The sequence below is a fragment of the Pagrus pagrus genome, assembly GCF_965226575.1.
Source record: "Pagrus pagrus genome assembly, chromosome: 10".
Lineage (NCBI taxonomy): Eukaryota > Metazoa > Chordata > Actinopteri > Spariformes > Sparidae > Pagrus > Pagrus pagrus.
In genome coordinates, this window is record NC_140194.1 from 21336844 (window position 1) to 21358764 (window position 21921).

The 21921-nt window shown below is 42.5% G+C and overlaps 1 protein-coding gene across 1 annotated transcript in view; it reads left to right on the plus strand.

Moving 5' to 3' along the window:
• The window catches only part of met (MET proto-oncogene, receptor tyrosine kinase), a 73355-nt gene that overhangs the window by 30072 nt on the left and 21362 nt on the right, over nucleotides 1-21921 (plus strand). The window contains exons 4-11 of the mRNA XM_084365446.1: nucleotides 3300-3428; nucleotides 3671-3847; nucleotides 5261-5415; nucleotides 6074-6188; nucleotides 6293-6429; nucleotides 6773-6937; nucleotides 7335-7434; nucleotides 20366-20575. Coding sequence (XP_084221572.1) covers nucleotides 3300-3428; nucleotides 3671-3847; nucleotides 5261-5415; nucleotides 6074-6188; nucleotides 6293-6429; nucleotides 6773-6937; nucleotides 7335-7434; nucleotides 20366-20575 — 1188 coding nt within the window. The remainder of the gene's footprint in view (nucleotides 1-3299; nucleotides 3429-3670; nucleotides 3848-5260; nucleotides 5416-6073; nucleotides 6189-6292; nucleotides 6430-6772; nucleotides 6938-7334; nucleotides 7435-20365; nucleotides 20576-21921) is intronic.

Genomic DNA, 21921 nt, shown 5'->3' on the forward strand with positions numbered 1-21921 from the left:
TTTTTTGGCCAAATTGGAAACGTTTCCACCCGAGATTGGTTTGTTTGGGCACATGTGAGCACAAGAATCGGATCGGATTTTGATTTCCCAATGTGGGTCCTGATGATGCAGGATGAAAATCACCAAAACTGTAAAATCAATGAGCTACATTTCTCTGTGTTACTTGTACAGTATTTACTCCTCTTGGTTTGCTCAGTGTGAACAGGAACCGGACTAGAACTCCAATTCAACAATGTGTATTTCTTTCCCTTTTTTCAAACCGAATGAACCAAACTACAGTTATGAATTCACCCTTAGATAAACTTTTTTCGAACCCAAGCTGTACCTTGCCCAAGATATCCGGATCTGACTGCAAGGTCTCATTCACTTTCCCAGCCCTGATTGCCCAAGGCTTGCATTTGAACTGACGACCCCCCGGCCACCTGCCCTCTCCCAAAGCTGTGCCACAAAAAGAATCTGTGAGAGTGATGGTCTTCTTTGCTCCGGCAGCTCATTTCATTGTTAGAACGATAAAAAGAACTTGTCAACTTTTCATGTATTTCAGTTTCCTGCTCGCTCCCACTGGAGGGAACAAGAGGGAACATGGAGTTGAGGCAGTGAAAGAAAAAGAGCGTTGTTCCCCCCCAATGGACTTCATTCTGGCTCAGGAAGTGTTTCCCTCGGCTTCACTCGGGCCACTGTGGGAATAACACAGTGGCCGTGTTTATAGGCCAAACTTCCCCCCGCCTGCTTAATACAATAAGCTGTAATTTACACCGCTATTACCTCCAGAGAGATGCCTGTTGTATGGCCTCGTCCCCAGCGGAAAGCCACCCATTATACTCGCCGTTACAAAGCGAACGTTGATCATGAGGCTCAAACAGAGGGAGGAATGACGCTGGAAAACAAGGAGTATGTGAGGGTGAGGCGAGGGCGAGCAGTGTATCAGCCAGCCGACTAAATCACATTTAAAATGTACAATGCAGAGATATTTACTGGACGCTCTGACGCTCTGGACGCTGTTTAGTAATAGATCACACACACATGCCACAACTCCCATCCCTGCAGTGTCTCATCAGTGTGTGTCACAGCCAGGTGTGTGCTGTACTGCATGTGTGCTTTGTTTTTGGAGGATACATCGAATTGTAATTCCATCTTGACATGGCAGAAAGATTGTGTGTTCATTGATTGTATCTTTTTGTGTGTGTTGGTGTGTGTGTGTGCGTGTGTATGTGTGTGTTTAATAGGTTGAATGGTATAATTTAGAGGGCTTCATGTAACTGGAGCAACCACACACTCCATTAGAGGCTCTGTTCGGTTCTGTTTGCTCCCAGGCCTGTAATTGCAGCGTAACCACAAATGATAAATGCTGCTCCAGGTGTGTGTGTGCGTGTGTGTGTGTGTGTGTGTGTGTGTGTGTGTGTGTGTGTGTGTGTGTGCGTGTGTGTGTGTGTGTGTGTGTGTGTGAGTGTGTGTGTTTATGTTTGAATATGTGTGTATATGACTTGCGTATTTATAACATATGACGTGTGTGTTATTGGAAGTGTTTGTGTGTGAGTCCTGCATGTGTGTGGTTGTCTGCAGAGATAGGGTTATGATAGTGTGTGTGAGTGAGAGAAAAAGTATATTTGTGCGTAACGAGGAGTGTGTGTTGTATATGTGCCGACTTGTGTGTCTGAAACACCTCCCAACATGTCAGAGAACACCATGTTTCCTCTGCCAGCTACATCTTCTTCTTCTGCACCCCAAAACCAGGCTGCTTCTCTCTCAACCCCGTCGACTGTTAGAAGTTAACAGCTAGTTTGAAGGTCTTTAAGTTACCTCTTTACTAAAGATATTTAGTAAAGAGAGAATTAGGTGAAGTGTTTTGTAACCTAGTTTAGTACAAAGACTGGCAGCAGCTGCAGGGCTGGCCTCTGCCAAAACACAAAATAAGTTCCTTCCAACAGCCCCGGAATGGTTTTATTTGCATGATGCATCTTGTTAGCTAGAAAGGTAGTCACAAGCACATCCAAGAGTCACATGAGTGTTTTTTTGGCACAGTTGAAAAGTTTTGTGAATCAGCCAACTTCATGAAAACTCCAGATATCCAACTGTTGTTTGTCAAGAGATGAGTGCTACTTGTAACATCACATTTCTTTTTCTACATACAGTACGTTAAAGACATATGGAAGTTGTTTGAAGTCACTTTTGACGGCTTTTAACTTACTTTAGTACTTTACTCGACCTGGACCAGTTTGTTTACTGAACACTCAAGAGATGAAACTGATATTGTTCTTTTCATCAAACTCTCAAAAACAGGGAGTGTAGAGGTGTTTACTTGACTTTGTTTACCCATTGTAAGCACCTACTTTACTATTCCTTCGAAAGCACTAGAAGATGGAAAACACAATGTAATCGAGTTCAGTTTTCCAAGCTACTGTAAATTCCAGATAATTCCTGATAAGGTTGCTTCTAACCAACCCAAGACTTTAGGCAGGGCGACCATTTTTTCTTGCCAAACATGGCAAGAGCCTTGATGTTGGATATGCAGGCTGACTTTAATGGTGTTAGTTACAGTGCTTTTCCTGCTATGATAATCCCAAGTGTCTTATAACACCAGGCCAGACATCACTACGAGGAAGCATTTTAATGGAATTACTTCAGTTCAACTCTGTTTTGAGCCAAAATCCAGTTCATCACCCAGGAAAAGATGACATAATCTGGATTATTTTTCTTCACCACTGTGCTGGCACAGCTCCAAAAAACGTTGATGTCTTCTTCTACTTTTTCATCCTGAAGGATTGTTTTGTCCTCAGGTGATGGTGTGGATCTACTGTTGTCTATTCCAGACTCAGTATAATGTTTCCCTCCTGTTTGATTAATGATGTGTGTCAGTGTACAACATTATGAAGCGTTCCAGATACACACAGCAACAATGAAAAACACCACCTCCTACCCAGGTGTCCTCAGATGACCTGTGTGCTGGTAGCTTTAAAAAAATACAGGTCCTTTTCATGGGTACATGTAGCACATCTCTTTGATTCGATTAAAGCAACATTATGTAACTTTTACACCTTAAAATTACATCTTCGAACTCATTTTGATGGTGCAGTGTCTTGTAATAGGATGAATGGCGTCTTGGTCTCTATCACTTGTTTCTGCACTATGTAACTTCAGTGAGAGGGTAGGATCACAGCATTACGTACATGTTTACTGGGACCTGGGATTGTGATGGTGCACTCAGAAACTGTAGGGGGGGCGCCAAATCGTACAAAAAGCCAATTTCTACATAATGTTGCTTTAAAAGAGATTGCAATAATGTGTCCTCTGTCTTTTAGGTGCTGTTCTCCAGATTCGTCTCTCCGCATGTAAACATCCGCCTGGACTCCAGACCGGTCTCCACCAGTGTAGCACTGCTGGACGGTGACCCCTCAGAAGGAGCTCTGCTTATGGCCACAGGAAACAAGGTGGGCTTGGCACCGTAAAAACGCAACTCTAGCCCTAGAAAAGTTTGATGAGGTTTAAGAAGAAAGTTGAGCTATGTAGGGTACAGATTGCTATTCTACAGATGAGACTGTCCTGTGTTCATCTCTGAAGCATGATATTAACATAATCCTGACAAACCATATAAACAGCAACAGATAAAAGAGAACAATGTTCCTCGAGGCATACTGCCAGCGTTACATGATGCTTTCTGTCCTCTTCCTAGATTACCAAAGTCCCTCTGATTGGCCCCGGCTGTGGTCAGCTGACCACCTGTACTTCCTGTTTGCTGTTGTCGCGGGTGACAGAATGCGGCTGGTGTGATGGACGCTGCACCAGAGCCAGCCAGTGTCCCTCCCCCTCCGTCTGGAACCAGGACTACTGCACACCTGTCATCACTAAGGTAACCGCAGCGGCTGGTCACCATAGCTTCTTGCTGCCTTAGTTTGCTGCGACACCCATCATGCAATGTTCAAACTCTCTCTCACTCCTCTCTTCCCAGAAACATCTCATATAACCTGCCTGTGCATCTGTATTTGTCTCTACAGTGTGGCTTTTGTGAAGGTCATGGTCCTTCCTGAAATTGTCGTCCTTTTACAGCAGCACTGTCCTATTTACACAGCTCCGACATTGTGAGACTTTACTGAGCTCCGTGTGGGTGGTATACATTCTTTCTGACTTTAATGCAGCACCCCATGCTGTTAGGTTGTCTCCAAATAAAAAAAACCTACAACAAGCTAGCTCCACTGTCCTGAATGCAACAAAATGGATTAATAGTAGCAGAGCCTATAAAAACACCTCTTTCTCTGGGACTGTTTTTTATGGGGCTGTATATTGAAAAGAGCGGTGAAAGGTGGCATGCATGTGTCTTCATTTTCTTTTCTTAAATCTGAAGTTGGGATACATCTGTATCACTTACTTGCAGTGCTGTTGATCCTCAAATAAGGTGAAATAAAGCCTCTAAATTTAAGTATATGTTTAAAATAAGATAGCTATGTTCTTACTATTTAAGTCTCAGAATTTATGTTTTAAGAAAAAGTGAAGAGAGCGCTTTAGGTTCAAAGATCAAACGGCAGATGGTGGAGGGAGTCAGAAGCTAAGGGAAAAGTTGTAATGTTTAACCTGTCAGTAAAGACGAGCTAACAAACACACCTGGAACAACAGCAGGCAGGTGGAGCTGCAACAACATCCTCTTCGAAACAGGAAGCAGAGAATGTATGGAAAACAATGATATAACCTTGAGAATCATTAGTTCTGCCCCAATAGTGCAAGTTAGAGACCAGAAGGTTCACTCCCAAAAGGTTCCTGCAACTGAGGTTGTACTTCCTGGAGAACAATTTGTCACTAGTATCAATATTAATGCATTTTATAATAATGATGAATTTTTATTCTAGGCACATTTCAGAGCCCTTAAATTAGACCTATTTTGCTTTTTTGTTTTTTTCTTTTCCTTCTTGTCGAAGTAAAAGATCTTGAAAGTTAAATACGTCACCATGGGATGTACTGTTATAACAAAGCAGTTATAAACAATATTAAGTTAAAGGGACAAATTGTAAGATATGGACAGAATTTTATTTTAAAATATCAACAAATGAACTAACATGCACGGAAGCTGAAGAAACAACAGTGATAGTTGTGTCAAAGACATATGTGTACTGTAGTTATGATGATGGTCATGGTCTCAACACCATGGTGCTGATTCTGTAACATACAGCATGAAAGTAGAAGGAGCAGGTCACCACTGATGCTATATTTATTATCATGCTCTCAGGCTGGGTAAATGCTTACGCTGTACATTTTCCTTGGTGTGCATCAGATTTTTCCAACCTCTGGACCGATACGAGGCTCCACAGTGGTGACAATGTGCGGGGACAACTTTGGCTTCGACAAGACGGAGAGCTTCAAGGCTTCGGTTGTTGCGGTGGAGGTGGCCGGAGCTCCCTGCAAACTGGCCAGACAAGACATCAACAGGTATGTGTGGGTGTGTTTGTTTGTTTCAGGGAGCATACAGCTTCTACGTCTTGCTCCCATGCCTGTGTGCTTTGTGAAAAGTTGTTGATGCACTAGTTATTGTGTCAGTCAGTGTGCGCGTTAGGCTGGTGTTCTTGCATTTTGCAGCGAGCACTGTTCCTGGACGGTATCTGAAAAGCCACCTTTGAGAGGCAGAGAGAGACAGAGTGTGTGTTAAGTGGTGGGTGTTTACAAGATAAAGGCACCCGTACACTGGCGTCCTATAGGGGCAGAGCAGGTTTAATGGAGGTTATTGTGTTGAAGAAAGAATGTTAAGAAGCCCCCCTCCCTCCACCCCACCCCCCTCTCCCTCAGCCCGCCACATTCAACACATGACTCCTCTAACTGAAAAATTGCTGGGAAAAAATCGCTGCATCCAGACTTTCCACTCGCCCAAATCCGCTGGGACCATGTCCCATTACAAACTCCCTCTCGCTACAAACAACCTCATTACAAACTGGGAAAAAAAATAAAAAAACACTGCCCTCCAAATCCCAGATGAAGATGGCCTCATTGTGTGTTACTGCAGGGCAGTAGATGCTCATTGAATTAAGATAAACGCCGGGTGGCTCGTGGTATAATGCCTGGTCTGTGTGTTGTTTGGGGGGGTTGTGTTTAGGTGGACTGAGATCCAGTGTTCCCCGGTGTTCAGTGGGAACTTCACCCCATCAGGTCACACAGTGAAGGTCACCAGTGGCCACAAGGTAGCCACGATGGAGGGCTTCACCTTTGTGGTAGGAACAGCACTTTTTCTTCTTATTCGATCGCACTTTTTGATGTCTGACACGATGTAAACAAAAGAAACAAACGTAACGTGAAAGATGGTCTTTGCGTTTAGGACCCCGTCATTCACGAAATCTTCCCGACATTCGGGCCGAAGTCCGGTAACACCATGCTGACCATCAGAGGAGCCTTCCTGGACACTGGGAACAAGCGAGAGGTGACGATAGGGAAGTCAGCCTGTAAGATCCAGAGGTCAGTTCAGTCACATTTTTATCCCATCTCTTCTTCTTTTTTCTTTTCTCCTCATCTTTTCCTCACCCACTGCATATCAGAGAAAGCTTCTCAAAAATCTTTACGTCAAGTCTGCCTTTTTCTCTTCTCTCTTGAAAGGGTTTGGGGGACTGGGGGATTGGTTAATGGTTCCATTATTCTCGATCTTTTCCTTATTCTGTCTCATTTCCCGCTCAAGCAGGAATCAGAACTAATTCAAGAGAAATGCATGAATAGGGGCCTGAACAATGGCTGCCACTGTACATGCTAATTCAACAGTATGTCCTGTGTGTTTACTCATCGCCCTCACCCCCTCTGCCATCAGCTTGTCGTCGAGCATGCTGACCTGTAAGACGCCTCCGAGCACCTTTGCCTCCAAGCAGTCCGTGAAGCTGACGGTGGATTCGGTGGAGCGCCTCGCCCCTGTGGAGTTCACCTACAACCAAGACCCCATCATCAACAGCATCCAGCCCTCGCGCTCTTTTGTCAGGTTAGAGTTATATTCACTCTGAATGGGTTTTACAGTCTAGTTATGAGATTTATTCACCACATCTGTACGGTGGCCAGCACTGCTTTCCAGAAATGGTTTGGATATCACTCTTTGTCAATGTCAGCTCGTCTAATTTCCTTCAAACTTGAGCCCTTTAATGTTTCTTCACCCAGATGGAGGTACACGAGAGAGGAAAGCGAGGGCGAGTTTGACTGAGAATATCTGCGAATGAGCAGAGACAGATTAATGCTTCACTTTTACAGCAGGAGGAAATGAGTAGGAGGTGACGAGTGGCTAAACTGCTAACGCTAACAGCAGGTCCCTCCCAGTGGGGCTCTACTGTGTCTACTCTGTCTGACGCTGGCGCTGACATCCGTTCTCATCCCCCTCACTGTAGCGGAGGCTGCACGGTGGCTGCTCACGGCTTCTTCCTCCAGTCCGGCCTCCAGCCCCAGATGGTCCTCACCACCGGTCAGGATGCTGAGGTGTTTCATGTGGTGAGTACAACAAGGGTTTCATATCTGAAATGATGGCAATCTGAGTTAAGTTTAAGCTTTGGCTTATTAATAAAGCCACCCATCAACGGAGTAGAGAAATATTTCTCTTCAGGAACATTTGAAGGTACTTTCCATACATTACATTTTACATTACATCACATTTATTAACCTGCTTTCATCCAACGAGACTTACAATAAGTGCATTTTGACGGCAACAGCTTCTCCTGCGTCCAAATAACATTCCTGCTACTGACGTGGTACTTTCATCTCTTTTAGAAGCATATATAGTAATACTGTATCAAAATTAGCACCAGTATGGCACTTGGGATGGAAATTTCTTTTTTGTTAAAGAGAATTTGCTGTATTTTTATACCTGGCCATTATATCTATATATTTTGTTGCATAAATGACTTACAGGTTCAGAACATTTTAGAAGTGGTCCAGAGCCCGCAGCTGCAACATGGCTGCAATGGTTGCAACGAGAGTAACCGCTATCGTGGCATTTTATGCCAAATCCATTTACAATAAAATTAATTTTGTGCACATAAAACACACTTCCATCCATCCAAACTCGACAGAAACAAAAATAAAACTCACTGAAACCATTGTGGTGCATCTTTGCACTTTTCTGGTTTGGTTGAAGTTAACCCCTTGATTCACAAGAGTGAGAGCGAGGGTGGATATCAGAGAAACAGCAGGGACAAAAAGCTTGTAGAGCCAAACATTTTCACATTTAACGCGGTGAAATAAGGGAACCAAAGGAACTTTTTGTTCCTGATGTAGTTCCCTCGTTTAGTTCCTGCGTCTTCTTATATTCTGAGTCGACAGGTTAAAAAAAAACACTAGAAATATCACAAGATGAGGAGGAGGCAAAATGTAATAATTCTTTTTCAAATACCTCGCTCTCACATATATGGTTTTGTCATTATACATACTAACGCCCCCCCACAAAACATCTAGAAGAAAAAAGAGTTCTCAACAATGGAAAAGAGCTAAAGTGTCAGACAAACATGAGAAGCAAGGAAATGGAAAATCCACAGTCTGATGTGTAGGATCCAGCCGTCACCTCTGACTCTCGCACGGTAGCTGAGCGAAGACTTTAGGATGCTCTGGCTCTCTTCACCTCCGTCAGACTTTATTCTACTTACTGCAGTAAAGTGATACACACACTCGCACACACACAAATGCTTGTAGCACTTCATCGCTCCATTAGACTGGCTGGCCTTTACAGCGACGGCCCGGAGGTGTTTTAAATTATCCGACCCTAACACTCAGCAGGCTTTCACCACGCCGTCTGTAAGCCCTTAAAATGTCTCAAACTGATGTAGCTTCATTATAAAGCCCTTAAAAAGGTGTTAAATGTTTAGAACATGCCGTTTATGAGTCTGTGCAGCTTCTCAGTCATCTGGTCATAAGTTAAGGGCAACAGGACTTGTTGCTCGTAGTCATGAAGACATTTGGAGGTTTCATCAGGGATACTGACAGATCCAAGTCATCAGGAGCCTTTAACTGCTCTATTATATAACCTGAGCAGGAGGATCATAGGTGAACAGAAGAAGGCCTGCAAAATGATATCTTTCCTGATAAATGTGCTTGTTTCCTCATTGCAAAAACATATCAAATCATTTGTTGTTGAGATTTCTTTAAGAATTAAGCGAACACGATCTGCCAGGGCAAAATTTACAGCAGGGACGCACAAATACTTTCCCTTTAGGGGCTAAAAAGGAAATTTAATGGTGGGCCACGGGCCAATTCAAACACCGATTGTATAGTATTGTGTAGTATTGTATTGTTAAGATGCAAAATGGTCCCAAGATCCCAAGTTCCCTTAATCGACTTACTTCCTGTGCGTCACTCTGCGCCTGGAGCTCAGATTGTGAAAATTAATTCATATTTAGGGACGCTACATTTAAAAAAAAAACAATATTACTTTTTATTGATTTAGTTTTCGCTAGAAACATCTGGTGAGCCAAAATGAACTTTGGTCAGCCCTGTTTTAAAGTGTTTCAAGTTGTATTTTTCTTGATTCTAAAGAAAACTCTCATTCTTTCATGTTTCAAGACAGAAATGTTCACACAAGCTGATTTCTATTAAATCTAGTTTGCATATCCTTAATGTGTTGGCAGATATCTGAACTTGTAAGAAAATAGTTCTTTTATGACTCAATGATAGCCTGAGATGACCTGATAATGTGCCGTGCTTCTCTCTGTCTCTGTCTTTTGGATCATCTTTAACAACCCGACATGAAATTCCATGAGAAGACCTCCACTTCATAACGCAGACACAACATTCGGCAAGAATAACAGTATTCCTTTTGTCCAGTGTTGCACCGAATTACGTTTTCATGTTGTAGCCAGAAAAGAGCCGGCGCTGTCTGAAGAAATAATACTGACCACAGAAACTTCCCACCTCTGTGTAAACTTTCTGACCTTCTGATCCACTGTTATAGTGCTCTTGGATAACAGCCTCACAGCTTGGGTTTCATTGCAGTTGTTGCTGAAATGATACCCCATCCTTTGAAAGAAAAGAGAGTAACAGAGTGCCCTTTTATTGGTGGAACTGCACAGAATTCTCCAATTCTTTTGAAACTAACGATTATTTCGTTTGGTCCTTGACATGTCAGAAATCAGTGTTTCCTTGAGTCCAAACTGACTGCCTCATATGTTTTGTTCAGAACTCAAAGATATTCAGTCTGCTGTCATAGAATAGTAAAGAAACCTGAAAATATTCACATTTAAGAGGAAACAATTACTTTTTTTCTTGAAATTACTCCAACCAATTAATCGATTATTAAAATAGTTTGTGATTAATTTAATAGTTGACAATTAACAGATCAAATGATCAAATGTCTAATTTAGCCTCAAGTCATCCCCTGTATCACCTGGACTGAAACAGAAAATATATGGCAAGAGAGTTGCTAGAAACTTGGTAAAATCTCTAAATTTTCTAACCAAATTCAAGATTTTTTTTTTTCGAGGACTTTTAACAACATGTATCTTATTTGACGTTGCAAGCCGCTTTTTATGAGAACTTATTCTTTCAGAGTGAAGGTGACATATTTCTCCGTGAGTCATAACAAAGAGCCCTTTTTCAAAGGTGTGTTGTTCTCTGAGTGTGTGTGATGTTTGCCTTTGGGAGGCGGTTTGAGGACAAGCAGTGCTTTGTAATGATGTTATCTGTCATCCTGTGGCACACGCTTCTGCAGGTTCAGTCAGGAGGTTGTTATGCACTCCGTAAACACACACACCGATAGCAACGCACACGGAGTAAGACCTCCATCTCGAACCTTAGTGACTCACTATCCTTTTAGCTCTCATCTATGTTTCTTCCTCTGTTTGTCTCCCTCTCTTTTTCTCACACACACTCTCCCTGCAGTGTCTCATCTTTCAGTTTCCCTTTCCCTGGTCATTGACCTGTGTTCAGGTCAGCGGCTGATGGCTCTCTGGGGAGCTCAGGCTTCGTTTCACACAAGCAGCGTGAACAGACACAGCTCGAGGGCGCTGAAATTAGGCTTACGATCCAGAAATTGCTCGATCGAATCCCTTATTCACCTGACGAGAATCTGAACTTACATCCAACGCTGCCCCCCCTCCCTCTGCAGTTTCTATCAAGGCACCTTTGAGCGCTTTACTTCCAACTGCTTCAGTGGAAATGCTGTGAGGGTCAACACAGTAGATGATTGTTGCAGCACGTGAATGTGTGTAGTCTGTATGAGGTAAACTAGGATGTTTGGTCATCTCCCTCTTGATGAAGATGACAGCTAACACCAAATTCATGTCCAAAAAGGAGTAGGGAGAAATAAAATACTCCATCCAACCCAGTTTCCATCATACACATCTTAAATAAATACCTCTGTGTTCATCCTCGTTCCACAAACACAACATCCAATGCCCTGAGTTTGACAACAAAGTGTCCTGATATACAAAAAATAAGACATTATTTCATTATTTTACATATTTCTTAAAACCATGACCCCCTTCAGTTGAACTCATGATCACCTCTGTTTCACCTGAAGTGCTGTTGCTATGGTCACCTGCAGTTTAATTTGCTTCGCTCACTGATTTAGAAAAACTAGTTAACAGACTGGAACTGTGTTTCAACCAGCCAGCCAGTCAGAAACGTTCTCTGTGGCCAAGATATCATCTCATTTAACACCTTTCTTATAGATAGGCTCTGAACAAAATACAAGAATCAGAAATTCTACAGCCAAATAATAAATGACTAAAGATGTTAAAAGGTTTTAAATGTACTAGAAGAAGTTTCTAACTTGGTATGAAACGGTCTCAACTTAATACCTACATAAGTAAACCATCAGCAAGAAGATTGGCTACTATGATATTGTGATTTTAGTTATTCTTAATGCTTGTCACCGGGTCAGTTGATAACTTCTTCTCTCTCTGGCTTTTCTCAACAAAATTACTCGTAACAAGCGATTGAATCTGTTAACTGTAGGCTAACCTAGATGTTAAAATGGCACTGAAACTGAAAGTTCTCATCGCCATGCATACTGCAAACAGTGGTGCTTATTGAAAAGACATTTCACCTTTCTTTCACTCACTTCATCTTTATATCCAGATGCGGTGGTGCTCATACCGCTTTTGTCCACAGGGGCCACCAGAAACAACACAAAATTGAAGTTCCCCGTAGCTGCGGGATGAATCCAGGAATTTTTCTCACTTTCTTGAACATTACGAGAACCTGGCCTCCGAGGTGTTCACTCTAGTGCCATTCTAGTTCTGAAATGTTGCTTTAAAGTTTCAGCCAAATTTACCGGGTGTAATTTCACCGGTTATCTTAGATGAACAGGGTCATTGAGTGTGTTAAAGTGCTCTTTATGTCAACTGAGTTCACTTGGCTTTCAAGTATAAAAACACATGCTGACTGTCTTTTATTTTAAAAACCTTTTAAAACCCTTTCTGTTTAGATCTGAAGAAAAAATAGCTATGGGATGACTGAAAGACAGTGTGTTGTAGCAAATCCTTGCCCTGATGGTTTATTGTTCATTTTAAACTGGAATAACAGACCGGAGAGGATTGATTCAAAACAAATTTCTAGCTTCCTAGAGAGAGAGAAAGAGAGCAGCCTGTATAAAATAAGGCTATCATTGCTAATGATTTAGGATGGGATCATGCCCCGTAGGGCCCCAGCTGTCGCCTGTTAAATTCCTTCCAGTAAACGGGATGAGTTAAGGCTCAGCCTGGGAAGGGACAGTATAAGTGTCTTATTGTCTTAACCCCTCAAAATAAAGGCGAACGGACATCCCAGAGGTTTCCATCGCCAGTGGAACGGCGCTGTGGGTAATGTGAGCCAGTCTGACATGCTTCCAGAGCTGCGTTCATAAACCTAAACGCCGGCCGTGTGATCGGTTTTGTCTCCAAAAAGAAGCCACAGCAGTTGAATGATGTTCTTTTCAGTCGGTGAAATCTGTTTTCCAGTCGAACAAGAATATAATCGTTCTTCGCACCAAAGCAGGTTGGAGGGAGGAAGCAACCAAGACTTGCTAACAGGCAGCAGCAGAGGTTCGGGGTTCTCAGCTGGAGCCGGAGCATGAAATAGGAAGAAAAAACGTCCACTGTTGACTTGATATCTGTTTCTCAGATCTCCAGTAAAGCCTGGTCTCAGCCAATCTCAGCTTTCCCACAACATGAAAGAGATTTTTTTTTAACGATCCGTCGTGAAAAGCTGGCATGGCCACAAAGCCAACGGGGGCTGCACATACACAAGAAAACAGCAAAAAAAGTGATCCGTGAACACACACAGATCACTCACAAAGCTCAGGGAGTAAAGTTTTTCATGCCAGCGCTGCTTTGCCAGGCTGCACCATCTTATATAGTTAGTGGTCTAACAGGAGGCTTCACCATGGCCAGACACCTGTCGCCTGCTCTCACAAACTGGCTTGTTTCGTGTCCGACTCCTCTTCCTATCTCGTCCCAGCGGAGCTAAATCCCTCCAGCTGACACCTGAATGCCTCATGAAGCCTCTTTCCTTTCCCATACCCCCCACAGCTGGAGGGTGTCCGAGAGACGGAAGTGAATGAAAGTGAATGAGTTTTGCCCTCTGTCAGCGGTTAAAGGTGCTTCAAAGCTCCAACTGCTTCCAGCTTGTTGGCAATCAAAAGACTAGACTGTTGTTGTGCAGTGCTGGTGTGAATGTGTGCCAATTTATCAATGTAAAACAGGATACGAAAAACGATATCTATTGCATATAAACACATCAAACAGTGTTGTCATGTTTTGGCCTCAGTTGAAGTATTTCTCATCGCTCTGTGGGGTAAGAAAGTCTTCTTTCTTCCAGATGTAAAAACCTTACAAACCATAGACTAAGCAATGGATGTAACCTTGTCTCATTGACGTCACCAATATGTTTCTGAAGAGCCATTGTGAAGCTCAGTGTGGTGGCTCTGGCCGTCACAATCTATCCACCTCTTCCCAAAAGTGGGCCAAATGCAGCCTGGTTGCTGACAGCTAGCTTGAGAGCTAGTGGCTAGCTGTCACTCGATGCAGCATCGTCCTAATTATGTAAAAAAGGGAGGTTATCTAAAAATGTACCCTCACAGTTGACATGAATAGGGAGATTAGCTATAGAGGTCAAACTCATTGCGTGAACCAGGCTGTGACCGTGTTCATTTCTGTTTGTTGGGCATTTTAACATGGCGTTTTCTGGAAACTGACTCAAGCCAGCCTCAAGTGACCATTTGAGGAACTGCAGTTTTTGGCACTTCTACATTGGCTTCATTTGTCTGCCTCAGAGGTTGCCACTTGTTTCAAACCTGGTGGATTAATATTGCATTGAAGCATTAAAGGACCAATTCGTAAGATTGCAAGTCAAGTACTGATGCTTTGGGTCGGTAGGTCGGGCTGGCCACCAACCCAAAGCTTCAGTATTTGATGAGTTGGGAATGAGACTGAACAATCAACAAACAATCAGTCTTCCAGATTGGACCTTTAATTCGAAAAACAAAATGTATGTCAGAATTTTTTATGACTTATGTGCAACAAAAAAAGGCACTCCTTTTGTTCTTGTGTGTGCTTTTTTATATTTGAACAAATATGTTCTGTGTGCCATTGAATATCTGAATATCACAGTATCATTGTGATATAGTGCATTTTCTGGAATGATGTGAATTACATAAACATTTTGTGTTTTGGCGACTCTAGATAGATTAAAAATCTAAAAATTGTTGACAAATTTTCTCTTATTCTCTTATACTGCAATCTAGTATTGTGCGTGTGTGTGTGTGTGTGTGTGTGTGTGTGTGTGTGTGTGTGTACTATTACTACCCAGGTGTCCATGATCATTTTATAAATGCGACCAAAATGCAACATAATACTGAAAAGAAAAAGCTAAGTGTTGATCTTTGGTTTCACACATGACTCAACCCCCAGTCTCCTGGGTGAAAGACCTTGGTTTGGACCATTCATCAACACAACCTCATCTCAGCATGGACTCGCTCTTTATATTTATCATAGAAGTCCTTTTGGGACGTCATTCCAAAAAGTCGGGTTTTGGTTTGTGGACACTCAAACTTAAGTCAGAGAATGCAGGTTTGGAGATGTTACAGATTTTGGATTAACACCGGGAAATCTGTGACTCAGAAAGTATCCACAAATGATTAATGATTGTAGTTTAGTATTGGTCCTTTGCAGAATGGTTAAACACACAAGCGAAAAACAAACAGAAGAAGCATTCAGTTTCAAAACAAGTAGGGATGCAAAACACATTATGTCTAGTTACAAAAACTTCTGATGCAGAAGAGGAAAGAGTGAAATTTACACCTAAAAAATCAACATAACAAGCAAAGACACATCTGAACCGCAGACCCTTAAATCCAAAGTATATGATAGCGCAACACAGCATGGTAGGAAACAGCAGAAAACTCCACTGGTATAAATCACTCTAGATTTGACAAGCACTTCTGTACGTGGGAGCTCCGTTATGACTTGGCTTTTTCGCAGGCTGTTACACTAATGATCCTTCGGGGACGGCGGAGGTTTTCGGGATCGCTGGTTCTCTCATCACCCCACAGTAAACCTCTGAGCCCGCTCGCTGCCCGGCTCTTTGACCGATTGTGTTTACAGCTGCTCCCAACATACAGCCCCTTCACCTCCTCTGCCTTAAATAAGAGGAGACAGCGCCTGAACAATGAAACTGACTGAGGTTTCCACTAATTCACAGGATATTTTTCCTTTCGCTGCCCCTGGGAGAGTGGTGGAGAGGGGGTTTACCCTACAGTCCCTTCGACTCGCTCCTCATTGGTGTGTGGAGGAGGAAGGTTAATTGGTTTGCTTTTGTTAGGCGACCCAACGCTACCTTCACACACATGCATTCTACATGCCTGCGTGTGTGTGTGTTTAAAATGTGTTCAAGCGCTTACGGATGCCTGTGACTTTGTGTTCGTGTGTCCATCTGGGCTTCTATCGCTCACTGGGGAGTCAGACTGGGAAGTGTATGAGGAAGTTTCAGCGATACTTGGACGGGGCTGCTGCTACTGCAGTCAGAGTGACTCTCCAGGGAGTCAGATATCAGTCAGTGTGTTGGAAGTCAGATTTCAGCCAGTTCGTTGAGCTTTATTTGGAGCGTAACAAACTTTACGGGCCATGGTCCATAATGCAGTGGTTCCCAACCAGTCAAGCCTCAGTTTCTTCTTTTTCATCAAGTCGTAGTTCACAGTAGTGCCCTGGTCCCCCTCTTTTTCGGGGTTTTACCGTGTCTTTTGCTCTGTTCCCCTCCTGTGTTCCTCCCCAGTCTGCTCTCCCTCCACACCTACACTGCATCATCTTCATTCCCAGTATTCCCAGTAGCTCCTTCCCCGCTCTCTCGTTTCCCCTACTCATTCCCATCACCTGTGTTTCTCCACCTCACTCCACCTGCACCTCATTCCCTCATTTAGTTTAGTTTGTATTTAAGTCCAGTCTTTCATTCGGTCTTTGACGCGTCGTCTGTTGTCTTTTTCTTAAATGTGAATACTTTCTTGTTTCTTTTCTCCTGTATGACAGTAAACTGAATATCTTTGAGTAATGAACAAAACAAGACATTTGAAGGCATCATCTTGGGCTTTAGGGAAAAGTGATAAACATTTTCACAATTTTTTGACATCGTATAGACTAAACAACTTATCGATTAATTAAGAAAATAATCAACAGAATGATCAACAGTTAAAATAGCCATCAGATGCAGCCCCATTTCAAGTTTTTCTTTTTTTTTATAGAGCACTAACAAACAAAAGTGTGATTTTAAATGTTGCTGCTTGTGCATGTCTTGGTGTTGTCGGTGCTTTTGCAAGAGTACACATGGCTTAAAACTTGAAAAACATTAGAGTCATTAGGGGTCAAAAACTATACACGCTATACAGAGGTTATGTTTTCACCCGTGTCCGTTCATTCGTTGGAAGATTTACACAAAAACTACTGAACAGATTGTTAGGATAGGATATTAGGAAGTAGGATGGGTCTCGATCCAGAGTAGACCCAAGGAAGCTTTGGTGCAGATCTGAATTGCTTTAACATTGTGAGATTCCAGGCATTTTTCAACATTTTCAATTATTTCTTGATATTGCATGGATCTTGTTGAAAGAAATCAGGCATATTTAGGTGGTTGGTATATATAAGTCAGTACAAAAGGGGACTGTAGGGGATTGGTGGAGGTATGCGCTTCACAGAGTGCCATTCTAGTTAATCTATACCATGGCCAGTATGTTCAAAAGGACCTAAAACACCAAACCCTTCCCTCTCTGCTCTCTCAGCATAAATGACTCTTTGTAAATGAGTCAATCAAATGTCCAAAACAACAATCACCCTCTCACTAAAGAGCGGTGTGAAGGTGGCATTTGTTGTGTTCAAAGGTCACAACAGGGCGCGTTGATCTGAGCGACTCAAGGACACATGTCCCTTTGCAGCCCAAAAGACAAACACACACTATCATGAGGCGACCACAACGCAAATATCAACATTGATCTGTCAGCGTGCAGCCAAACGAGTCTGGTTTGTTCACCTGCGTGCACCTGTGAAGAGGAACATCGTGCCATCACACTTTTAACGGCTTTTGTAACACTTATGTCACACTGATATTTGCATTGCTTAATGAATAAACCACAATCTCTGTGATGATCAAACACATCATCATCTCGGCTTAATCACAGAAGCCACAGAGTCTAGACATACACTAAAAAACAAGAGGTGTCTGCTGTGATCCAGGGATAATGGATCATTTTATTATCACTATTGGCCTCTTAAACTGCTCCTTTTATTGTTGCTTGTCGAAGTCATATGAACAACAGCTTTCAGATTAGCGTGCCCATTTATTGTCCACATCCCCATTACTCTGTCCATTAATTTCTCCTTTCTGGGAACGTTGCCCCAGATCTGGATCCCAGTAACACCCTGCTTTGGACGCTGTTCCCTTCCAAGACGCCTCCCGACCCAAATTTCTTCTCACTCTCTGTTTGGACGGTTCAGTAACTTTACTGTTTACTACACTGTGTAATAGTGTGAGTTTTACAACACTTGCTGCTGTTGAATTTCAAGCCTTTACCAATGCTGTACTTTGCGCCTGTGTAGTCATATGTTTCTTTATGAAGCTGTGTTTACAGCACAATAACATCTGATATAATGTGATGAATTGAAATAATAATTTTGATTATATATTTATGTGTGTATGTATTTAAATATTTATTTTACTACAGATGTTAGCTGCTGTTAAACTTGAAAATGCTTAAAAAAGTGCTTAAATTTGACTTTGGAAAAGGTATGGGAACCCTGTACACTGAAAAATATGACAAAGTGACTTCACTTAAAAGAAATCTAAGAAACTGATTTAGTTAAATTTTGAGTTATTAAAAGTGATTAGCTCGTAACTTAAATTAAATAGTCTACTTGACTTGGCAATTCTGAGGTAATCGGTTTCCTGACTCTTTCAAATAAAGTCCACTTATTTTAAAACTTAGATTTACAGTGTGTATAGTGCATCAGGGAAAATACCTTAAAGGAACAACATGCAGATAGATGCAAAGATATTTGCCGATGAGCCAGCAGATGAAACTGCAGCAATCATGATAAACTTCAAAGAGGACATTTCTGACTGAACATTTAAAAAGAATCAAGGAGCTATTTTGAGTTACAGTATACTGAACATCTGGTATCTGAGTGCACACCAGCCTATATTTGGTTAGTGCTTATCTAACCTCTGACTGGCATACTTTCTTCTGCACAAGCTAACTTTCCTAATGTGAGTCTGTGGCTCGGTGCCACCTGAACAATGCGTGCTGTATTTCCCCTCATAACTGCATAGCTAGCAAACACGTTGGCACACAAACAAATAAGGAAACACAGAACTAAAGTCCAGCTCTCAAAGACATGTTCCTCTTGATCAGCCAATAGAGGAGACGTCAACCTCATCGCGTCTATCTCTGTTGTTATCGATACTCTCTCTAGACAAGATGAAACTCTGCCACACCTCAATAAAAAAGGGCTTAGGGTGTTTTCCAGGTTTCTATCTCTCACCGGGCGGTCTTAATCAGCACAAAAGCTGGGAGGCTCATGTGGGTTGAAGCCAACGTGGGATGAAACATTGTTGTGCCCTCGGGCCACGCGTGTAAACACAGCAGTGGCTGAAAACAAGCCGTGTCTCAAACAGTGTGTTGAGTATAAAAGAAACTGCCAAGCTGAGGATTAGTACACGGTTGTTCTACATTGTGACGGAGATGAGACCAGGAGGGAACTGATTTTACTCGTAGTAGTAGGAAAGTTCAGAGGTGGAGGTGTTTAATCTCTTTGTGCATGTAGATACAGAGTATGAGGGCTGGATTGTATAACCAGGAGCTGCAGATGCACATTGTGTGATGTCAGAATTAAAGGCGGGGCTACTGATGAGGCGTTTCAGGAGCAGTGTTTTCTGTGGGAGAGAAGAGCTTCTGTAGGTGCTGACTTTTGACTTTCAAAATCTTTTTACATGCGGAAGAACTGATATAACCCACTGAAGGAAAGGAAAAAGAGAAAAAGCTTAATATGCCACCTTTAAAGTACCAAAATGTAGGAAAGGAACATTTTTTATTCAAGTGACTAGTTTAGATGTAGGACCAGGTTAATATAAGATGTGAATCAGGATCACATGGATGATGGTTGAATTTAGGGGCTGAGGTCACTAGTTCACTAGTACAGCGATGAAAGTGTTTGTCTTTGTGTCTTTTACAATGATTGTCTTGTCCCAATCTCAATAGAATCTAAATCGAGTCTTATGAATGCAGCTCCGGATACACACCATTAAATTAAACCCAAATCAGTCACGCCTCATTTTGCAGTACACTAAAAAGACGTCACAAGCCGTACTTTGTGTCATAAAACTAGAATGAATATGTTCTTTATTAGATGGTAAAACAGTTTTATCCTAATAAGACCCCATAGACCTAAAATATGCTGCAACTAGAACCTGAATTAGACCTTAAATTCCAGGTTTTGTCTGCTTCTACTCAATGTAAGGCATAGTAAGGCTTGGGTGACCTCAAGCTGGTCGGAAATCAGTTCTACTTGACTTGTGATATGTTTGTGTGCACATACAGTACATGTCATTATATGTGATATTTCTGTTTTGTTAGCAAGAACACAGGAAAGATACAATGCTTCACTGAGGTATGAGTAAAAAAAAATAACATTCAGTAGTAGAAAATAGGAGCTTTCTGTAGCTGTGCTGTAGATGTAGTTGTGGCTGTGACCCACCAAACATTACTCTCCAACTTCCGTGAATACATCAAAACGTGTGCCAACATCGTTTCCTAAAAAGGGTGCAAACACCTGAGCTTTAATGAGGAAAGTGTTCCTGAGCACGCCGCAGATCTGAACAATAGCTAACAAGTGTGAAAGTGGACAAAAAAACAACAACAACTTGGACAGTGTACAGTTTTTCTGACCTACAACCAACATTTTGTCTCCCTGTGTAGAGCTGTGTGTACGGAGAGAACCGGACCTCCATCCAGTGCACCACACCCTCTCTGGCCAAACTGGGTCTGCAGCCTCCCGTCTTCACCAAGGTGGCGTTCGTCCTGGACGGCTACTCCACGGATCAGTGGGACCTGATCTACGTGGAGGACCCCCTCTTCCAGGACCCCAAGCTCACGTCTAAGGACAACAAGAGCATCGTGGAGCTCAAGGTAAATGCCACAACAGTTGGTTCATACCTGCCAACACTCCTAATTTTCATGGAAGTCTCCCATATTCTTAACCTTTTCTCCCGCTGGGCTCCCGATGGGTAATTTCTCATGTTAATCTCCTGATTTTATAGTGATACAAATAAAATATCAGTTTGCCACTGAAAATGGATGAAAAGGGTCCAAGAAGAAGACACAGGCTAACACGTTTCACTCCACTCAGTGCATTTATCAATGTCCCAGAAAATCTCTTTTTTCACAGCCTAATTTTAGCAGGTATGTTTGCTCAATTTTGTTGTTTGCAGTGGAGTGACTTGTTTGCTTCCATTGCCTTTCATTTACTGTAATGTTTGAAGAAATATCACATAACAGCAAAAGGTTAGAGCTCAGAGGTGTGAGCCTGCTACAAAACTGCGCCGTTGGTAAAGATTTCTTGTTAAAGAGAACTCCAGCAGGGGAGGCACCTGCAGAAACAGGTGCAGAAACTCAAGACACCTGCAGAAACCCCAGTTGAGTCGAGTTCAAGGTTTTTCTATTTATGTGCTGTAGCGAATTTCAAACGCTTAGAAGCAGAAACGTATCAAAACTGGAACTGGAATACAAGAAATACTAACCTCTGCACCAGTCTGCTAACTGACAAACACACAATACTGGTTCAGGTCTGCAGAGTTTAGAGATGTAGTTTCCAGGACTTTAATGAATGGGATGTTGATGTCGATGTTCATCCTGCTGTTCGCCGCACTTTGCCTCCCAATCGACACATTCACACGTACAACCCTCAATGGTCCAGGTCAAGTTGGGAAGGAAACAATACTAAAGAAAAACAGGAAGTGGAGTCTGTTTCCCATCGTTTACACCCCCCACCCCGTCCTCCCCATCCCTCCTCCGATGCTATACGTCTCTTCGTATTCTCTCTGTTGACTTGCATTGTTCTGGCTGCCGAGGTCAAAGCTCTTGACATATTAATGCTGCTTTTCAAACAAGCCACCACATTCCCCTGAGCCTGTTTTAGGAACACAATGAAATACATATTTCTCCTCTTTTCTTTCTTTCATTTTTTTGTTGACTGCAGCTCGACGGTTTGTGGCAGCTGTGCTGAACCTCTCGCAGGGTATCCTGGCTGCTTTTTTTCTTCTTTCTCTCTTTTCCCAGACGTGACCTTGGCCCCGATGCTAAATCCACCACCGACCAGACCTCTATCCCCCCTTCATCCCTCCCTTCAGCCCCAGACAAGCCCCCAGTTTTTACCCAGGGGGGATGGTACCGAGCATTGCACCGAAACAGGTCCACATTTAACGCCATCTGATAACCCTGCCCTGCAATGGCCTCCAGTAAAGGGCGAATTCTGG